General features: G+C 37.9%; 1 protein-coding gene across 2 annotated transcripts in view; it reads right to left on the bottom strand.

Moving 5' to 3' along the window:
• Positions 1 to 18,887, bottom strand: part of USP9X (ubiquitin specific peptidase 9 X-linked) — a 110,617-nt gene that overhangs the window by 59,304 nt on the left and 32,426 nt on the right. For both annotated transcript variants that reach the window (XM_054055648.1, XM_054055652.1), the window contains exons 5-13: positions 15,609 to 15,721; positions 14,589 to 14,807; positions 13,303 to 13,418; positions 12,833 to 13,084; positions 12,617 to 12,755; positions 11,384 to 11,536; positions 6,664 to 6,768; positions 4,963 to 5,169; positions 3,915 to 4,051 (exon numbers count right to left, since the gene is read on the bottom strand). In XM_054055648.1, coding sequence (XP_053911623.1) covers positions 3,915 to 4,051; positions 4,963 to 5,169; positions 6,664 to 6,768; positions 11,384 to 11,536; positions 12,617 to 12,755; positions 12,833 to 13,084; positions 13,303 to 13,418; positions 14,589 to 14,807; positions 15,609 to 15,721 — 1,441 coding nt within the window. The remainder of the gene's footprint in view (positions 1 to 3,914; positions 4,052 to 4,962; positions 5,170 to 6,663; positions 6,769 to 11,383; positions 11,537 to 12,616; positions 12,756 to 12,832; positions 13,085 to 13,302; positions 13,419 to 14,588; positions 14,808 to 15,608; positions 15,722 to 18,887) is intronic.

Raw genomic sequence — 18,887 nt, 5'->3', positions numbered from 1 at the left:
CTTCACTGTACACATAGGAACGAATGATAAATTCATTCACTCAGCCAAATATCCCTGTGAATCTAGTTTTAAAATCAGAAGCAATCAACACACTTCCAACCATTTTGTTATCCACAATCTACAGAATTTGGCCTGCTAAGCACAGAGGTCTTCAGATGATTAAGTTTCAGAACAAGCATAGCTTTCCAGAACAGTGTGGAAGAGGCACTTTAAAACACAAACTGTGTTTAAAAAAGAGACCCAGACATCTGTCAGAAAGAAAACAAAATGGATGGAAGCACGAAGGATGAAAATGTACAGGACTTCATATACCCAGAAAAAATATCCTGGTTTCACTTTGAAACACTTTTCAATTACACTTAACCCCATCTCTGCTCACCCCTCCTTGGTCAGCATAAATCAGCAGCAAAAACAGTGAAGGATTTGATGTCTCTGTTTTAGTGGCTACCTAAGATATTACCTCTGGAGAGTGCATTTACAAAGGATAACAGTATATATGAACACTGACTATCTGGGAAGCACATATGATGAAACAACTGAAGAAACAAGCAGAAAGACAGGCTATTTTGCTGAACTGCTACTGACATATATTTATATACTCATAATCTTATGCATTTATATAAATCTTCCAAATTATTACAAAAGGAAAGCCTCACTGGCAGAAAACTAAAATCTTCTGTGCTAGACTTTTTTTTACTTTTCTCCCTTCTCACTCACATGTCCAAATGGTAAATTTGGCACGTGGATTTGTCTTCATTAGCAATTACTTCTAAAAGCTGAATCATTTTAAGAACTAAAGTTGTTTCATAGCATTTATGAGGAACAAGTAAGACGTTATTTTCCTCAACTGCTAGCATGGAGTCAAAGGCAAGACAATTGTTCTTAGGCAGAGAAAAAAGCTGATCTGAGAAGACTCTGTAGCATGCTTTCTAGAACCAAAGCAAGCTCCACAACCAACTATATCCATCATTCCTTAAGCATCTGAGGTTAGCATCATTAGGCTAAATGACGATGTTGCCACCAGGACATATTCCTTTATTACTAACTTCAATTGTTCATATTCCTCGGTTAATAGTAAAACTTATCTTTTCATTGTGTTTCTACTAAATCAATAACAAAAGCCAATGTATATAAAGAAAAATTAGCCTTTTGAAATTGGTGCCTAAGGACTTCATAAATACTGAAAAGGACATTTAAGAGTTAGAATACATGATTACTTGCTAGAAAAATACTGGCAAAGCGACAAAGGCAAAAGTCTAAACAATTAAATACAAATTTTTTTTAAGTATTAATTTGCACATATAACTTGCCCAACATAATACTCCATATGTAACTCAGCTTTTGAAGAGAGTTCTTCTACTAGACTAAAAATGCTATGTACCACTAAAAGCAGACATTTAAGGTCCAAATAGCAGGAAACCGGCCCAGCAAATCCAGGCTAAAAAGTGACTTGAAGCCAGCATCACTGTTGCCTTCAAGCACCAATGAAACCCCTAAACTCTTACAGAAGGTCTTCTCAACATTCAGTTAATTCTTCCGGGCAAGTAATTTAGGAGATCTATCTTATACTGCTTGAGTAGATACGGGTCCAAGTTAAGTGTCCAAAACTGGTCTAAAGGCGGCTCTGCCTCCATCAGCCAACACAGGGAAAATGAAGATAATTCATTTTCCATACACTAATTCATAATCCATACACTAAAGGTCAGTATGTTAAGTAATAAAGTTGACTATTTCTTAATAAGTATCCTCCAACCTGTAAGAATCCTTGTACCTAAATAAGTACTATTTTCTTATGCTGTTGCAATTGTGTCTAGGCTAAAACTTCCCAAAACATGTAGCATTTCTTGGAGGTCAGGGAATTAAATTCTGCTAAAGCAATTGTACAGCCAATTTGTCACTTTGCTCAACTGTTAAGAGCAACTAGCAAGAATTAAAACCCTCTTCCTCAAGAATCTCTATGGTTTGAATAGCATAACATAATTCACACTTTTTTTCCCCCCAAAAAAATCAGCAACCTTAGTCATTCTGGATCAAACTTTTAATTGTCAATCAACTGAAGCACACCAAAAGAGCAGTATATAAATTATAAGGTTAATGTCACACAAAAAAAGCTCTGTAGAATGCTTCTGAGGCAGTTGTCACAAACATTTGGTTTAATGTGGTTTTGATCCAAATTCTAGAAAGATACTAGGGATTACAGTTTTAAGTCAGATAAGGGAAGTTCATAGGAACAGGTATTAGACACATGCATTGCAATTTACAAGCTGTATCAATGTTAAGCATTATCAGAAAACTCAGAGGACTGGGAAGCGATCAATTACTTCACAACAATGTTTTCACTCATTGGGTTTCCCCAGTAACCTCAGCAGCAATACTATCTGACTGAAAAATATCCCCTCAGCAATATCTTGCTACCAAAGGCTTCTCGACAGGAAGAGATCTTTAAGTCCCTTGATTAAAACCTTTAATTCAAAGTTTACTTTCCTACCATATGCATTTTCAAATTCCACATAAAAATTACCACATACTGTAATGCAGACTTCGCTAAAATCTGGTGTATAATAATATGGAGAGATACTCAAGCCATCTAACTGTACATATACAATATCTAAATTTCCACAATCAAAATAAAGTAGGTTCCTCCCAAGATCAATTCAGAACAGAAAGCTAACTAGTGCCTGAAATGAGCTCTACTTCAATAATTACTTACAGCAAAGCCTCTTTGTTAAGGCATTGTGCTAAAAAGCACCCAATTTGAACAGGTACCACGAATAACCAAGTAAAAGGTTAGGGACTCCAAGACACAGGCTTATCTGCTAATAAGCAGGTAACTTTTTAACTTTGGTGGAAAAATCTCAATCAATCATTAATGTAAAAGATTAAAATGCCATGAAAACTGAGAAAGATGGGGCAAACTGAATGTGTAAAGATACCTCCAAAAGCCAGGAATGCTATATTATCACAACTCCTTGAAAGTATATCAGTAAGAAGAGAGCAATGTGTAAACTGAAGGCTTATTTTCTTCAATTTTCCCTGCCTTCATCCCTCTTCTAAGCACACTGTGACAGCAACATCGATTTGAATAGTTTACCCACTTACAAGAACTAAACGAAAGCCATTAAGCAACACTGATAAGCAAACAACATTTTTCTGGAGTTTGTAAAAATTCTCATGTGGATACCAAAAGACGTTAGGAGCAGAAAAACTCGGGTATTTCTGTAGCAAGAAGACATTTAAAATAATGAAAATAACCACGTATATTTTAGTGAGTTCAAGAGGATACCGGCTTTGCTTTCGCGCCCCCCCCCCCTCTGCCCCCCCCCCCATTCTTTCCTCTTCCTTTTAAAAGCAAACAAACAAACAAACAAAACCACGCACAAAAAAACACCCTCCACACAAACACAACACATTTCTAATCTCTTCCATTCAGGACAGAGAATCAGTATTCCTGCCAAAAAGAAGTCACTTTTGATTTAAAGTAAATAAACTACACGACCCATGCTAATTTATTGACAAAGAATAGGGATGAGTGGGTATCTTGGTGTTTATGTATATATGTGCATGCATACTTACATGCACGTATTTATACTTTCTAAGCTAATCTCATTGCTAGGCAGGGAAGTCTGCTGATAACAGAAAAACAAGCCCAGATAGCACTCTAAAAATTAATAAAAGTATGTTTGAAGAGTTAACACTCTCTTTCTGAACCCAGGTGTCAGAATTTTGAGAGACTACTTATTAAAACAAATATTAAACAAATATCAAATATTAAAACAAATTCAAGAAAATCTTCAAACATAGGTTATAATTTCACTTAAGCTTTGCCTCTTGTAAAAAAAAAAAAATTAGCATTTGCCTCATTCCAACCCATTTAACCTTTAACAGACAAAATTTTATCTGCATTCCATTCTTACCTCAAGTTTTGTGGCGCTTCACCAAACAAACTGCAAATTTCTCTAATTTGTTTCAGCGCAGGAATGACCCATTTATCATTTGTGCGAAGCTCTTCTATAAAACGATCTATCCACTGGACCTTTTGTGTATCTCGATCCTTAAAGAACAAGTGTTTATAATCACAATCAAGTATATTGCAGAAACTACCATCATCCCCGTACTTTGTTTCCAAGATCGAACAGAATGTGTAAATCACACATATACTAAAACAAGTGAGTCCTGAAGCATACAAATCTAAGAAAAAGATCTGACCAACACTACATGTTGGCAGAAGCTATCAGTGTGTTACAAACTCTCTGCCCTCAAACATTCAACCATTCACTGCATATTTAAGAAAGCCTGTAGCTAGATAGGATCATCAGTGTTTAAATAATTTGCTTTTTTCCTTCTTTCCTTTATTTCTGCTCACTGGTACTCAAGAGTAAACTGCTATAAAATATAATGAAACAATGAGGAACTGCTTAACAACTAAGAAACAAAGCCTGCCAATGGCTGTCAAGACAGATAATGGATTAATTTTGAACCACCACAAATTATTATCCTGGCAGACTTCCACAGAAGTTTGGATGAGAAACAAGAGTGTGTAATAGTTTTTACTGTCCTTTGCTACGTCCCTTCCAATATTAGACATATTAGGACTTATTGGGAAAAAAATCCATCCAAACATATTAGTATAATCAAGCTCAGGAAAAAGCAAAGGCAGGAGGGGCCTGCTTTTCCTTTCCCCCTGTTTACTTCAGTGTTTTTTTTTCCAACTCCTCCAATGTAGTCAGTACAGTACCTCACTGACTGCAACAAGACAAGCAGACTCCCTTCAATTAAAGCACAAATTACGTAATTTAAAATATGTCCCGTAACATTTTTAAAATATCTGGATGTTGGTAGAATACTACTAATCTTTGTTAAGGAACACTTCTGTTAAATTACCAAATCCCTTGGATCTTTCATGGGGGATGGAAGGAGACTGACTGTGCCTGATTTCATGACAGAACATACGAGAATACTCACCTGTGAACAGCTGTAATCTAAGATTTTAATATGGGCACTAAGGGCCTGGTCCATGATATCAACTGGAACATCATCACTATGAGCCAAATTCCACAAGAGGTTCAGCACTTTGTGTGCCATCACACCGTCCTTATCATCTTCTGCAAGACGACGAATTAACTCAAGTAGTTTCTCACGCTGTTTCTTGCTTGCATTTGTCCAACTTGCCTAAGAAAAGATTTTATTTGATACGAAAATCAGTCTCTGTTTTTAAAAATTCCATACATAACCTGTACCGTTAACAAAAGATGCAACAACAAACTGATGCAACTGATGAACTTACACATTAATTTCTTCCATTAAAAGTAACACATTAGATCCATACATAAGTTGGACACAACTGAACAGATCTTCTAATGTTTACGACTAAAGTGTATTTGAGACTTAAAAAAAAAAAAAGTCTTCATTTCAAAATCATAGAGGTGCTTGTAGAAGTTAACATTAGCACTGACAACTTCACCAACAGTCCAAATAGAGCAGACTCAGCTGTTCCTTGCAAATGTTTTCTCAAAATTCCTTTGCTTATACTTAAAATATTTCTTAAATAACTTATAGTCACTAAATAAGTAAAATTTTAATAGCACCGGTGCTTCTGAATCGGTCTGAAACAAACATCCTCTGCATTAAGCTAACTTTTTTCTGAGTAACTTTCAAATACAACATTACTTCACTTCTATCTCTCAAGGTCAGACACAACTTGCAGCAGTTTACATGTAGAATTCCTTAGCATGTGGATCAGTATCTAGATTACAGAACATTAAACCCATATTTACCAAGCTAGGAGCCCCCCATTAACTGGAGCACAAATTGCACATAAGCCAAAATGTGGCTATAATGCATATATCTATAAACAGAAAGCTGAGTCTACAAAACTGGCTTGCGTTTTCTACTACAGCAGATCATGTCCTAGCAGTGAAATAGGAAAACAAGCTGGATAGCACCACTACTGGAAGCTACAAATGTCAGTATTAGCGTACATAAAAAGTCAACGAACAACAAACCTTCAGAAACAAGTTGTTTTGCAATTTAAAATCCAACCATTATATGTTTTTAAATATCCAATATTATCTTGCAGAAACTGTTTCATTCTCTACCCAACATAACCAGAGAAAAAATTACTACATGATAAAGAGGAAGTTGTGTGAGAGGGGAACGGAAGTCCTTGATCTCCTCTACTTAAAGATCGAAAACAGCGATGCCTGGTAAGCTTGATGAAGCCTACTCTAATGTTAAGACAAAAGTATCATTTACTAAACCACCAACACTTAATTTGAAACAAATGCAAAAAAAGGTACTTCAGACAAATATTTCATTTGCAAAATTCAATATTTGTAGGATTGCTAAATGACACTTCAGTACTGCAGGCCTCAACACGTGCATTATCCAAATGTTTACATCAGAAAACAAAACTGTAAATTAAACTGGCATAACTAGTCTTTGCTTTAGACAGGAAGTAAATCAAAAAACCTCACAATGAATGATCAGCAAAGAATAGCACAATCCAGCGTTTCTAATATTAAATATTACAAACTTGTTACACACATTAAGCTTTTCAACACATGGAAACTGCCTGTAAATAGAAAGTAGGGCTTGAAAGACTCACAAAACTGTATCCAACTTCACAACTAATTTCCTGAATACAGTCCAAACATGCACAGTTACCTTAAAACAATCAAACAGATGATCAAGCTGTTCAGGAGAGAAATCCCAAGCTAATTTTGCAAGGAGATCATGTACATTTTTTACAATTGCTTCATGTTTTCCTGCCTGTGAAGAAGACAAAAAGAATTGACCAACATTTGTAGCAAATCATTATCAGGCCAAGCAACAAGACATCCTACATGATTTTTACAAGAAAACTGTTCAAGGCGGCCAGCAAGAAAAGCTGACACTGTGGAAGCAACGTAACGAACTGAATACTTACTTCACTACAAGAAAGCTGGGGAGGGACTGTTCACAAAGGCTTGTGGTGACAGGACTAGGGGCAATGGGTATAAACTGGAGAGGGGCAGATTTACATTAGACATAGGGAAGAATTTCCTTGCCACAAGACTGGTGAGGCACTGGCACAGGTTGCCCAGGGAAGTTGTGGCTACTCCATCCTTGGACATGTTCAAGGCCAGGTTGGATAGTGCCTTGGGCAGTGTGATCTAGTGGGACGTGTCCCTGCCCATGGCAGGGGATTGGAACTAGATGATCTTTAAGGTGCCTTCCAACCCAAACTATTCTATGATTCTAAGTCACAACACTTAGAGTTCCCTTGTATATGTAAGTATGCAAGTGTGCTCTGTGTGCATGCACACGAGTATTTATTTAGAATATAAAAATGGCAGTGTCACAATACTGTTTTTTTTTTTTTTAACACAATCATGCTGGGACAGTAGACACTGAAGTCTAAGAGTATTTTCAATTGCAAATTAGAATTTTAATTTAATGTAGTTTTCAGGTTTTGCTTTTTTTTTTTAAAGAAAGTACTCAAAATCCACTTCCTCAATGAATTTCAGTGACGTGTTTTGAGCTGTAAACCGATTTTTGTCATATCCAAATAGTTTCTCAGGCTGAAGTACCTCCTTTGTGACACTGGATTCATGGGCTAACTACAATCTTCTATGACAAACGACTTCTTGGCAGACAGCATTTTAAAGTCCAGCAGCTTATAAACTTAGGAAGCCTAACTATCTAGCAACTAATGGCAAGATGTTGAGTTACATACTAGACAGCTTTAAATGTGAGTTTGCTGTCTATCATACTTGTAACATTTAAGGAAGAAGACAACAATGAAAAAGCAGCTAGCTCCATTTTAACTCCAGCGAGAAGAAAGTCGCCTTTCCACATGGCCAGGCTGGAAAATGCATCCTTTAAACATGCACTCAAACCCAACAATCTTGGTCTATGTGAATCAATAGATGATTTGTTCTATGTGAATCAATATTCAGATAGCTGATGTACTGTAGAAAAACTTCCTGTAAGCATAGAATAAAAAATGAAAGACAAATACCTAGAAAACAAACTCTGATGCGATTAATCTCATACAGTATTAAAAATGCATGCACAAGCAGTTTTGAAATTCATTTCCTTCTAAAAGCCTGCACCAGTAGTTCACTTAAAAACAACAAAAAGGAGACTAATAACTTTGCTACATACTGTGCCACAAATTCTTTACAGTGTGCTGTACATTTTTCTTTAAAAAGTAAGTGAAATTAAGTAGTAACATTTGTTTTCATGTTATGGGTGAGACTGAGAGAGGGAGTCAGTAAACCACTTATTACACTTGATTCTGAAAACCACTCTATAATTTTTTTTTCTGACCAGACGATTTCCTGCATAGAAAGGAAAACAGGAGAGTATAGAGGGCAGAAAGAGCATCAACAATATAACAAATAAAAGTAGTATGCACACCTGCTGGGGGGGTGGGCACGGCAAAAATACTAAGAATAAGGCATATGACAATCTTGTATTGAGAGGATTTTAACAGACATGGGAAATCTCAAGGGGAAGATAAGGAACCTGGTATGTGAACTGCGAGCTTGCTGTGCTCAAACAAGGAAGCGCACATCAAGTTATAAGTAAATGCTCCAGAATGTAAGTAATGAGACTCCAACACTAATCTCTGCGATTTTATTTCTTGTCCAGCTGGATTCTTCCCTGCAACTCAACAGGCTGCAGCCTAATGCTCGCCCTTTATTGACTTCCAACATTATTCCTTGAATAAAATATACTTCTATTTAGTGAATACTCATTTTAAGACATGAGCACACGTCAACAAAACTTAAAACTTCTGTTGCCTTCTAAAGGCAAAAGCAGCATGATTTTATTACTTCCATAAACAGCTTGTTTTTCTTCTAGTCATCTACTGAGATTCTCAGGGTACTTCTATACCTTGAACGGTAAATTTATGCATGCTCACCCTCTAAACCCAGGCAGCAACACTACGGCTCTAGCCTGAAAGCAAAACCACACCATCGCTGCACTGAGCCAGAGCTAAAATAGCCTGCCTGTTATATAAAGCTGCACAGTAAATCAACACCTTTGCTACTGAATTTCATGCTTCAGCTACTCTTAGCAGCAGTCATTTAATAGAACATCTAAGAACTATTAAACACAAGAAGTAGTGAAGTTACTAAGAATCATTCTGCATTAGCAGATTTTGGTATTCTTACCTTTTTAGTCTATTTTAATTCTGTGGTCAAAGTGACAGTGAAATCATCTATCTAAATAATACTCACTAAATTCAACTTACAAACACAAAATAGCGCAGGGCAAAACTGCAGCAAGCGTGCTGTGGCAACTACCTAACAGGTATTTGAAAGCATGGGAGACTTACTCCAAATTCCTTTTTGCAATTTGTGGGGTGGACTATTCCCTACCTTTTAAGGGTTGTGCCACTTGCTCACACTTTTCTGGAAGGGTAAAAAGTTTGGCTTAAACTAATTTATCCACACATCCCATTTCCAAGCTCTACAAGTCATATAATTGCTTGGAAGACTTTTCTCCAAATTTAAGATTTTTTCTTCTTCTTATAAAAGCTGAGGCTCTAAAATAGCTAATACAAGCCTAACAAGAACAAACTAACTTCTCGAGTCTTCTTTTCCCCACAGACTTTTTAGAAAGACAGTCTGGAAAGGTCTACAGACCCCAAACGGAAAACTAACAGTATGATCACAAACCTTAGTTAAAGCAATCTGCTTATTACTCTGTTACATGATGTAATTTTCTAAAGAGGACTTAGCGATGAGGAGAAAATAAAAACTTGTTTCAGTTCCAGCCTTCACAGTTATTACCATGCTGAAATTGAAGCCTAGAGATTATGAAGTTATTTGAAACACCCAAGATCTCAGGTCAGACCGCCACTACATCACCTGTAAACCCAAGTGCTTCAAACAACCTGAAAACAGACACCTCTGGATAAGTCCACTTAAGTCAGACTCTTAAAAGTTCAAGAAGAATGTGAACACACAATTTAGGGATATAAAACTACCCAATTTCTGCATTAGCCCTTGATGTGGTATAAACCCAGGAGGGAACTAAGTACCACCTAGCCACTCGCTCACTCCCTGCTCTACAGTGGGATGGGACAGAATCAGAAGGGTAAAAATGAGAAAATTCATGGGCTGAGATAAGACTCTACTGGATAAATCTTTTGCTTTACCTACACAGCCCCATATAAGCTACTATGAAAAAATTTAACTCCATTCCTGCAACAATCAGTACAGCCCTCTATCTTGGAAACTGGATTTAGCTTTCCCACACTTGAAAGACTAGACTAATGGCTTACTCGTACAATTTAAGTTAGCTTCACTACCAATTACTTACGAACAAAGACATACGTAGTCACGCTTGTTTCTACCCTAAAAGGACCTTTCATAGTCTGTCTACTCAATAACTAATCACAATTTTGTCTCTTCAGATGGCCTTTATGTGGGCTATGCCCACAGAGCCCACAGCTAGGAAGCCCAGTGTCACCAATCATTTAATTGAAGTAGCCAGTATCACAAAATTTGTAATTTTTCAGAAGTAATAATTATAACACGAAGCAAAGAATTTGCCATTAAACAACTTCCACATCAATCATTATTATAAGCCGTATTAATAGCACTCTGCCCAGAAAAAAATTATACAGCTATGGTAAACTCACAGAGATTAGGAATACATAATCACAGAATGCTTTGGGTTGAAAGGGGCCATGAAGATTATCGAGCCTAAGCCCTCTGCAATGAACAGGAACATCTTCAACCAGATCAGGTTGCTCAGAGCCCCATCCAAGCTGACACCTTGAGAGCTTCTTCCAGGGATGGGCATCTACCACCTCTCTGAGAAACCTGTTCCAATGTTTCATCACCTTCAGTAAAAAATATTTCTTCCCAAAATCTAGGCTAATCCCTTCCTCTTTTAATTTAAAACCATTACCTCTTGTCCTATTCCTACAGGCCCTGCTAAAAGTTCTTCCCCATCTTACTTATAAGCCGCCTTTAAGTACTGTAAGGCCATAATAAAATCTCCTCAAGGTCTTCTCTCAGTCTCTCTTCATACGGTAGGTATTCTGTAATCTTAATGCATTTTTAAACATTAAGTTATAGTGTATCATGTTCTTTCATAATCTAGACTTTGCTCAACGTTAAGGGTTCTTAACTATTTTTATTTTACTATCTTCTAATACTTTGCACGACGTTCTGAACTGCTCCTTTAGACTTCACATACACGCATAACTGACCCCTTCTACCGAAGATATTTTAGAAGATAATTCTGAGATCCAGAACCCCCCAAACCCCCACCGCTTCATTACAATTTTTTTTACTGTTGTCTAACACCAAGCATAAAAGCACAAGTCATCGCCTTCTCAGTACAGGATGAAGAACAGCAGACAAGCAGCTAAACTCTTTACCTGTGCAGCCCAAATGTTGTCGAGATCCTGCAAAGTGAGAGCTTTCTCTTTGATGACAAAACGAAGAATTTTCTCTAACTTCTCTACATATTGAGGTTGATGAAGACTATCTCTCAACACAATTGATAAAATATTATTCTGCTGGATCCATTCCTGAATATAAAAACAAAGTAATACCAACTCAATTTACTGAAATGCTGTCACTGATATTTAAGCTGAAAAGAAAAATTTCGACCTGCTGTAGATCAATGTCTTTATATACAATATTCTAGCTGCAGAAAGTGAGAAAGATGCATCGTAAAAGGAAGGTATTTATCTCTTAATTTGCATTTCTTCTTTAAAAAAAACCCCAGCACTTAAAATAATCTAATATGCTAGTCACTGTGATGTCTTAAGGAGAAATTTTTTTCAGGTATATTAAGATCAAGAACTCAAAGTATAAAAATGTTCAAACAACTTCAAACATAACAAGACAATGGAAATAGCTGTTAACTCTTCTATTGAAGGAACAAAATTATTCTCTTCTGATTCACAAACTGTTAAAGACATTTGTAGCTTTACTGGTATGCCTACAGCATATCATGTAAAAAGGTAATAAGAACAGAAATACAAAGGTTAGATTACTTAAGTACTGCCACTTACAGGGTTTTGAAAAATGCTACTAACTGAATTAGAGGCAAATATTAAAGCCTTATTTAAGTAGACGCAAGTTGTAGACATGACATGTAAATATTAAATAAAATAAAAATAAAAATGTGATATCTACAAATTTTTGTACCAACCCAGCTTCTGAAACATGAAAGGCAGAGCAGTCACTTAGAACTCTGAGAAAAAAAACTACTTGAATCACAAAAACCAGACTAGATCCTTATTTAAATTAACATTTAGTTTTTAAGTACAGTAACACAGAAGTTTCAAATGAATCATATCTGTTCTATCTACCGTTGTTTGGTTTGGTTTTTAAACACAATATAAACCCCATACTATTCAATGATCCCTTCTTAAAACATGTTTTTAGCAGCACTGAATATAATTAATAGCAGCTTTGAAACAAGTACAGCAATTTTTCCACAAAAAGACTACTATTAAAATGACTTATTAACACGACATGACACCTACTGCTTACGAGATGCAAAATTAGCAGCATGTGCAGGATCCACAACATATAGCTACTTCCACAAGTAAAGTAATAAGCAATCTATTCAATGAATTTCAGTGAAGAGGAGAACTTACTGCCATTCTTTCAGCTGTAAGCCATTCTTCCTCTTCAGGATTACCATGCCGATGAGTATAATATGACACGCTGGATATTACTTTGTTAACTTCATTTAGTGCATTCATTTTACCATTGAAAGACGAAATTTGTAACAACCTGTAAGAGAAACTAAATGTAAGAAGTGTGGAAAAAGAAGGTCAGAAGTAGTATATGTATTAGGAGTAGCATCTTACCTAAGTATCATTTTTAACCTAAATATTTCTAAGTTTTTTACAGTTTCTTCTTGTCCTGGAACTCTTGAAGCTAAGTTCTTTAGAGATTTGATTATCATTGACAAAGCATCATTTTTGGCTTCATTCTTTGCTTCTTTTTTCAGTTCATCATCTGTTAAATTTTCTAAAAATTGTGGAACCATTTCTATAATTGGAAGGAAATATTTCTTCACTGTATGTAATGTTAGGAACTCGTAACATTGTCCAAATGGCCTAAAAAGAAAGAAGAAAGGGATCAAAGTGCCATAATTGGTAGTTGCATAGTATTAAGAGAGTGAGGAGCGAGTCATTCAAGAAATTCAAGTTTACTTACAAGAATGACAGATGGAGCGAGGGGACATGCTTCAAGGAAAAAACAAGCTTTGTGCTAACATATTTTACTTAGTCCAACTTTTCAAAATACGTAAATTATCCTTTTTTCACAAACTTACTTGATGAGAGCTGCAATTATCTGAACATTCAATGCCGATCCACTCATGAAGCGATCATGCAAGATCTGAAATCCATTTAATGTGCCAAACTTGTTGATAAGATCTACTAGCCAACCCTGCAATACAATAAACAGTTATTTTCTTACATTTACAAATTACCATCTAAGAATACTTCCAAGTACCTGTTAGCTCCAAAACTTGCTTTATAAAAGTCCTTATACAACAAACGTAAGGGCTAATAGAACTGAAGACGAGTTTGCCAATGTATTTTGAATACTCTGTTTTAAGGAAATGCTAAAGACATAAGCAACGTGATCTTTCTAGCTGCATCAAAAAACAGATGCCACACAGTTATTCAAAGGACTTTATCAAATATAAAGGAATAACAATGACTATCTCTCAGGTTCAATTTACTACAGGAAGCATGATGGTTCTGTTATTTTTTTCTGGTCCTGGACATGATAATGCCGCATATAAAAGCAATAAGAGTGCAAAATAACAGTCTTTTAAACACTGTTAACAATGTAAGGAGATCCAAGGAGAAAGATTTATTTAACGTTGGCTCTATACATACAAAAATAAAAGACAAAAGCAACAAAAATGTAACTCGGGTAGTTTCTGAAGGTGTACCAATGACATTCAGAACACAATTCTGAAAAATTCTAACCCAGGAACCAGAACAGATTACTAAACCTACACTGCCAGTTAAAAAAAAAAAACTAACCAAAGAAACAAACCTCAAGAAAACAAAAACGACAGCCACCAAAATAAAACCCAACAAAACCCCACTATCGACCCCCCCCAAAAAAATCAAGCCAACACTACCATCCCACGTCCAACTGAACACATTTCTCCCATCACTGTGAAAACATTTCCCAAAATATTTCTCCCATCATAAGAAAAAGGAGAGAAAATTCCTTCTTTATCACATAATCTTCTCCTTAAAATGTCACCTACAAAACCATGCTGACTGAAGAGGTAAATCCATCAGCTGGCAAACACAAGCAAGCCAATTAACGTAATAGGAATGGCATTCCAATAGGGTTGTGCCAGCTTACTACAGAAACACATGACAGTTTGATTGTGGATCACAGACTGGAAGAGTTTGGAGGGGAAATTTAACCAACCACGATTTAACATGCAAGTCAAAAAGCAGCAGAATATCTCAGTGACAAAGACAATGAAGAGGTTTGTCCTTCCCCCATAAAAACACTTCTCTGTGGCTGCTGTGTAATTAGGTAACACTGCATAAAATTAAAAATGCAAGTCTGAAAATGCTCTTATACCTTTGGTGATCGTGGGTCAGGAGGACGGGCATAAAGTTCATCTTCAGCGAGCTGGACTCCTGCAGGAACTGTTTCTGAGGGACGAGTACCATTGTATAGATGGAATTTGCAGTGAGGATTTAAGGCCATGGCAAGAAGTTCAAGAAGGGGAAACCAGTCTTGGGACAGCTTGGCCACACAGAGTTCCACTAGTCGATGAGTGTTGTTAATAATACATCTCTATTAACAAAAAAGCAACAAACAATAACATGGCAAGTGACCATACAACAAATATGAACTATAAACTCTGAATCATTTGTACCTGGCATGCAGAATTGCGTAAATTTTACAATGTTGCATTTTAATTTGTACTTCCTCCAATAATGGCTTTAAACAAACTTTAAGCTATTTGTTTTTCGTAAATTAAATTTTTAGTGGAAAAGGCACAAATATTTTTGGCTTTTTGAGACATTCATGAATCACCACTGAACTATTAACTTTTTGTTCTTTCATTCATTTCTCTCACAGACTTCAGATTGCTTATGAGGATCTTCACAGTTTCTCAGCTGGTATGTGACCAGCTGTCCAACAGGTAGTTTTTATATTCAAACAGCTGCTACAAACATGCAGAAGTCAGCAGGTTGATAAAAGCCTTTCTCAGTTGCTAAAAGCCTCTACTAAAAAAGCAAGTTTTCATGTCCTAGCACGCACGTAAAAATAAGCAGGACTCTACAGACATCTGGCCAAAGGCAGTCTGCCTAAACAGAGCACACACAAAGTTCAGGTCCTCCTCATGTCATCTCTCATGTTTTATTTCTTTCCAGAAACACCATAGGCAATAAAGATAAACAGTGATAGAAAGATGACTTTTTTTTTTGCTCCTGCCAAGAGGCATGTATACAAGATTTCTCCCACTTGTATGTTGAGGCGAGTTTCAAAATTGAAATTCAGTCTCTGCAGTCTCTTCACAGTCACAAAAAGGCAGCATCCTTCCTCATTTAAATTGCTACAGTTTTCAGAAATTCAAGTTTAAAAACTCACGTGAATCTCAAACTTCCAGCCGCTAACTGCCTCATCTGTAAGGATCTTTGTGAAAGATATTGTTAACCCATCTCGAAAAAATCGCTGGCATGCTTCACTTTTGACATCAAGGCCTATTTAAAAAAAAAAAAAAGAAAAAACCTATTAGATCTATAATTAGAATTATATAATTCATTAGTTGTTACATGAACTTTTAGACATTGAAAGTAGTGATGTGGACTTCAAAGTATGGACTTCATATGAAACTTTGGTGTTCAAAGTTTCATATTTATTTTTATAAGAGAAGCCTTGGAAGATGACAAACTTATGTAAGCTTGAATCCACAAAACCCTGATGGATTAATGTTCTACTAAAGCCACCTCAGAAATTAGAATCATAGAATCACTACTAGGTTAGAAGGCTCATCGAGTCCAACCATTCCTAACACTCCCTAAACCATGCCCCTCAGCACCTCATCCTCTTGTCCCTTAAACACCTCCAGGGAAGGTGACTCAACCACCTCCCTGGGCAGCCTCTGCCAGTGCCCAATGACCCTTTCCACGAAAAACTTTTTCCTGATGTCCAGCCGGAACCTCCCCTAGTGGAGCTTGAGGCCATTCCCCCTTGTCCTGTCCCCTGTCACTTGGGAGAAGAGGCCAGCTCCCTCCTCTCCACAATCTCCCTTCCGGTAGTTGTAGAGAGCAAGAAGGTCTCCCCTCGGCCTCCTCTTCCCCTGGCTAAACAACTCCAGCTCTCTCAGCCGCTCCTCATAAGACTTGTTCTCCAGCCCCCTCACCAGCTTCATTGCTCTTCTCTGGACACGCTCCAGAACCTCAACACCCTTCTTGTGGGGAGGGGCCCAGAACTGAACACAGTACTCAAGGTGTGGTCTCACCAGTGCCGAGTACAGAGTGAGAATAACCTCCCTGGACCTGCTGGTCACGCTGTTTCTGATACAAGCCAAGATGCCACTGGCCTTCTTGGCCACCTGGGCACACTGCTGGCTCATGTTCAGTCAGCTGTCAACCAACACCCCCAGGTCCTTCTCCTCTAGGCAGCTTTCTAGCCAGACTTCTCCTAGTCTGTAGCACTGCATAGGGTTGTTATGCCCCAAGTGCAGGACCCGGCATCTGGCCTTGTTAAACCTCATGCCACTGGTCTCAGCCCAGCAGTCCAGCCTGCTCAGGTCCCTTTGCAGATCCTCCCTACCCTCCAGCAGATCCACGCTTCCATGCAGCTTAGTGTCATCTGCAAACTTGCTGAGGATGCACTCAATGCCTTCATCCAGGTCATTGATAAAGACATTGAACAGGGCTGGACCCAGTACCGAGCCCTGAGGAATCCCATTTGTAACTGGCCTCCAGCTGGAGTTAACTCCATTTACCACCACTCTCTGGGCCCGGCCATCCAACCAGTTTTCAACCCAGGAGAGTGTGCGCCTGGCCAGGCCAGAGGCTGACAGTTTCTGAAGCAGAATGCTGTGAGAAACTGTGTCAAAGGCTTTACTGAAGTCCAAGAAGACTACATCCACAGCCTTGTCCTCATCCAGTAGTCAAGTCACTTTGTCATAGAAGGTGATCAGGTTAGTTTGGCAAGACCTGCCTTTTGTGAATCCGTGTTGACTGGGCCTGATCACCAGTTCTCTTGTATGTGCTTCATGATAGCACTCAAGATCACCTGCTCCACAACTTCCCCTGGCACTGAGGTCAGACTGACAGGCCTGTAGTTCCCTGGATCCTCCCTGCAACCCTTCTTGTACATAGGCACAACATCAGCCAGCCTCCAGTCCAGTGGAACTTCCCCAGTCAGACAGGACTGCTGGAAGATGATGGAAAGGGGTTTGGAAAGGACATCTGCCAGCTCCTTTAATACTCTTGGGTGGATACCATCCGGCTCCATAGATTTGTGGGTGTCTAGCTGGGCAAGCAAGTCTCTGGCCACCTCTTCTTGGATCACGGGAGCCTCATTCTGCTCCTCTAACTCCTGGGTTTGTACACAGGGGGAACAACTTCCCTTACTATTAAAGACTCAGGCAAAGAAGGCATTAAGTACCTCAACCTTGTCTTCATCCCTTGTAAATGTTGTTCCTTCTGCATCCAATAGGGACTGAGTATTCTCCCTAGTCCTCCTTTTCTTGTTAATGTATTTGTAGAAAGATTTTTTATTATCTTTCACAGACTTAGCCAGTTTGATTTCCAGCTGGGCCTTAGCCCTCCTGATTTTTTCCCTGCAGGATCTCACTTCCTCCTTGTAGTCTACCCAAGATGCCTGTCCCTTCTTCCAATGCTCATAGACATTCCTCTTCTTTTTTGATATCTCTAAAGATCTCCCTACTCAACCAAGCTGTTTTTCCCCCTGCTGGCTCCTTTTCCGGAACATGGGGATGGCTTGCTCCTGAGCTGCTAGGATTTCATTTTTGAAGAGCGCCCAGCACTCGTGCGCTCCCTTGCCCTTAAGGTCTGTCTCCCATGGGACTTTGCTAACCAGCCTTCTGAACAGTCCAAAGTCTGCCCTCTGGAAGTTTAATGTGACTGTTTTGCTAATCCCCTTCTTCATCACACTTGGAACTGAAAACCCTGCCATCTCATCATCGCTTTGTCCCAGGTGTCCTCCAATCGTCACAAATTGCACTCCTTTAGAAAAAAATTTTTAAATTATTTTATGAACATGTGATAGGGTTCCCCCCTCTGCCTGTAACACTCAAAGATAGAGCAGCAAAAATAACAGTAAGTACAATCTTTATCTTCAATTTTGCTGTTTCACTTGCATTTATGTTGTTTTCTTTTTTAGTCTCTACCAATAACTCAGTGAGTGAAGAGGAAAAGAGGCGAGTCCTGCTCAGGTTCCCAGACACAACTAACATGCAAAAATAAACATCAATCCTTCTGTATCTCACTCTCAGCTGAAGTACAGTTTCTTGTAATTCTTCTGTTAGGACTCAACACACCTAGACCCCAACACTGCTGTTAATGTTTGCAGTCACCATATGTCTGTCAAGTTTAATTTTAAAAAACAACAGTCCATAATTTTCTTTCAGCTACTTTAAAATTCTGTAGTTACTTATAACCCAGCAATTAAAGAAATCTGTATTTTCCCCTCAAAAGTTCAGTTAGAAAATTTAACTCGGTTGTAAATAAATAGAAAAATATACTGAACATGTACACTTAACAGAAATGCATTGTCTTTTCTGTACTTGACAGCACTCAGAATGAGAGGGAAGATGTAGAACCTCAGAAGAAACTCGTATAACTCCTGGATACAGAATCACCTTCTACCTTTTCCCACAATGCTGCATACTGC

Source organism: Cuculus canorus, chromosome 1 (genome assembly GCF_017976375.1).
Source record: "Cuculus canorus isolate bCucCan1 chromosome 1, bCucCan1.pri, whole genome shotgun sequence".
Taxonomy (NCBI): Eukaryota; Metazoa; Chordata; class Aves; order Cuculiformes; family Cuculidae; genus Cuculus; species Cuculus canorus.
This window is presented reverse-complemented; position numbering and strand designations above follow the sequence as displayed.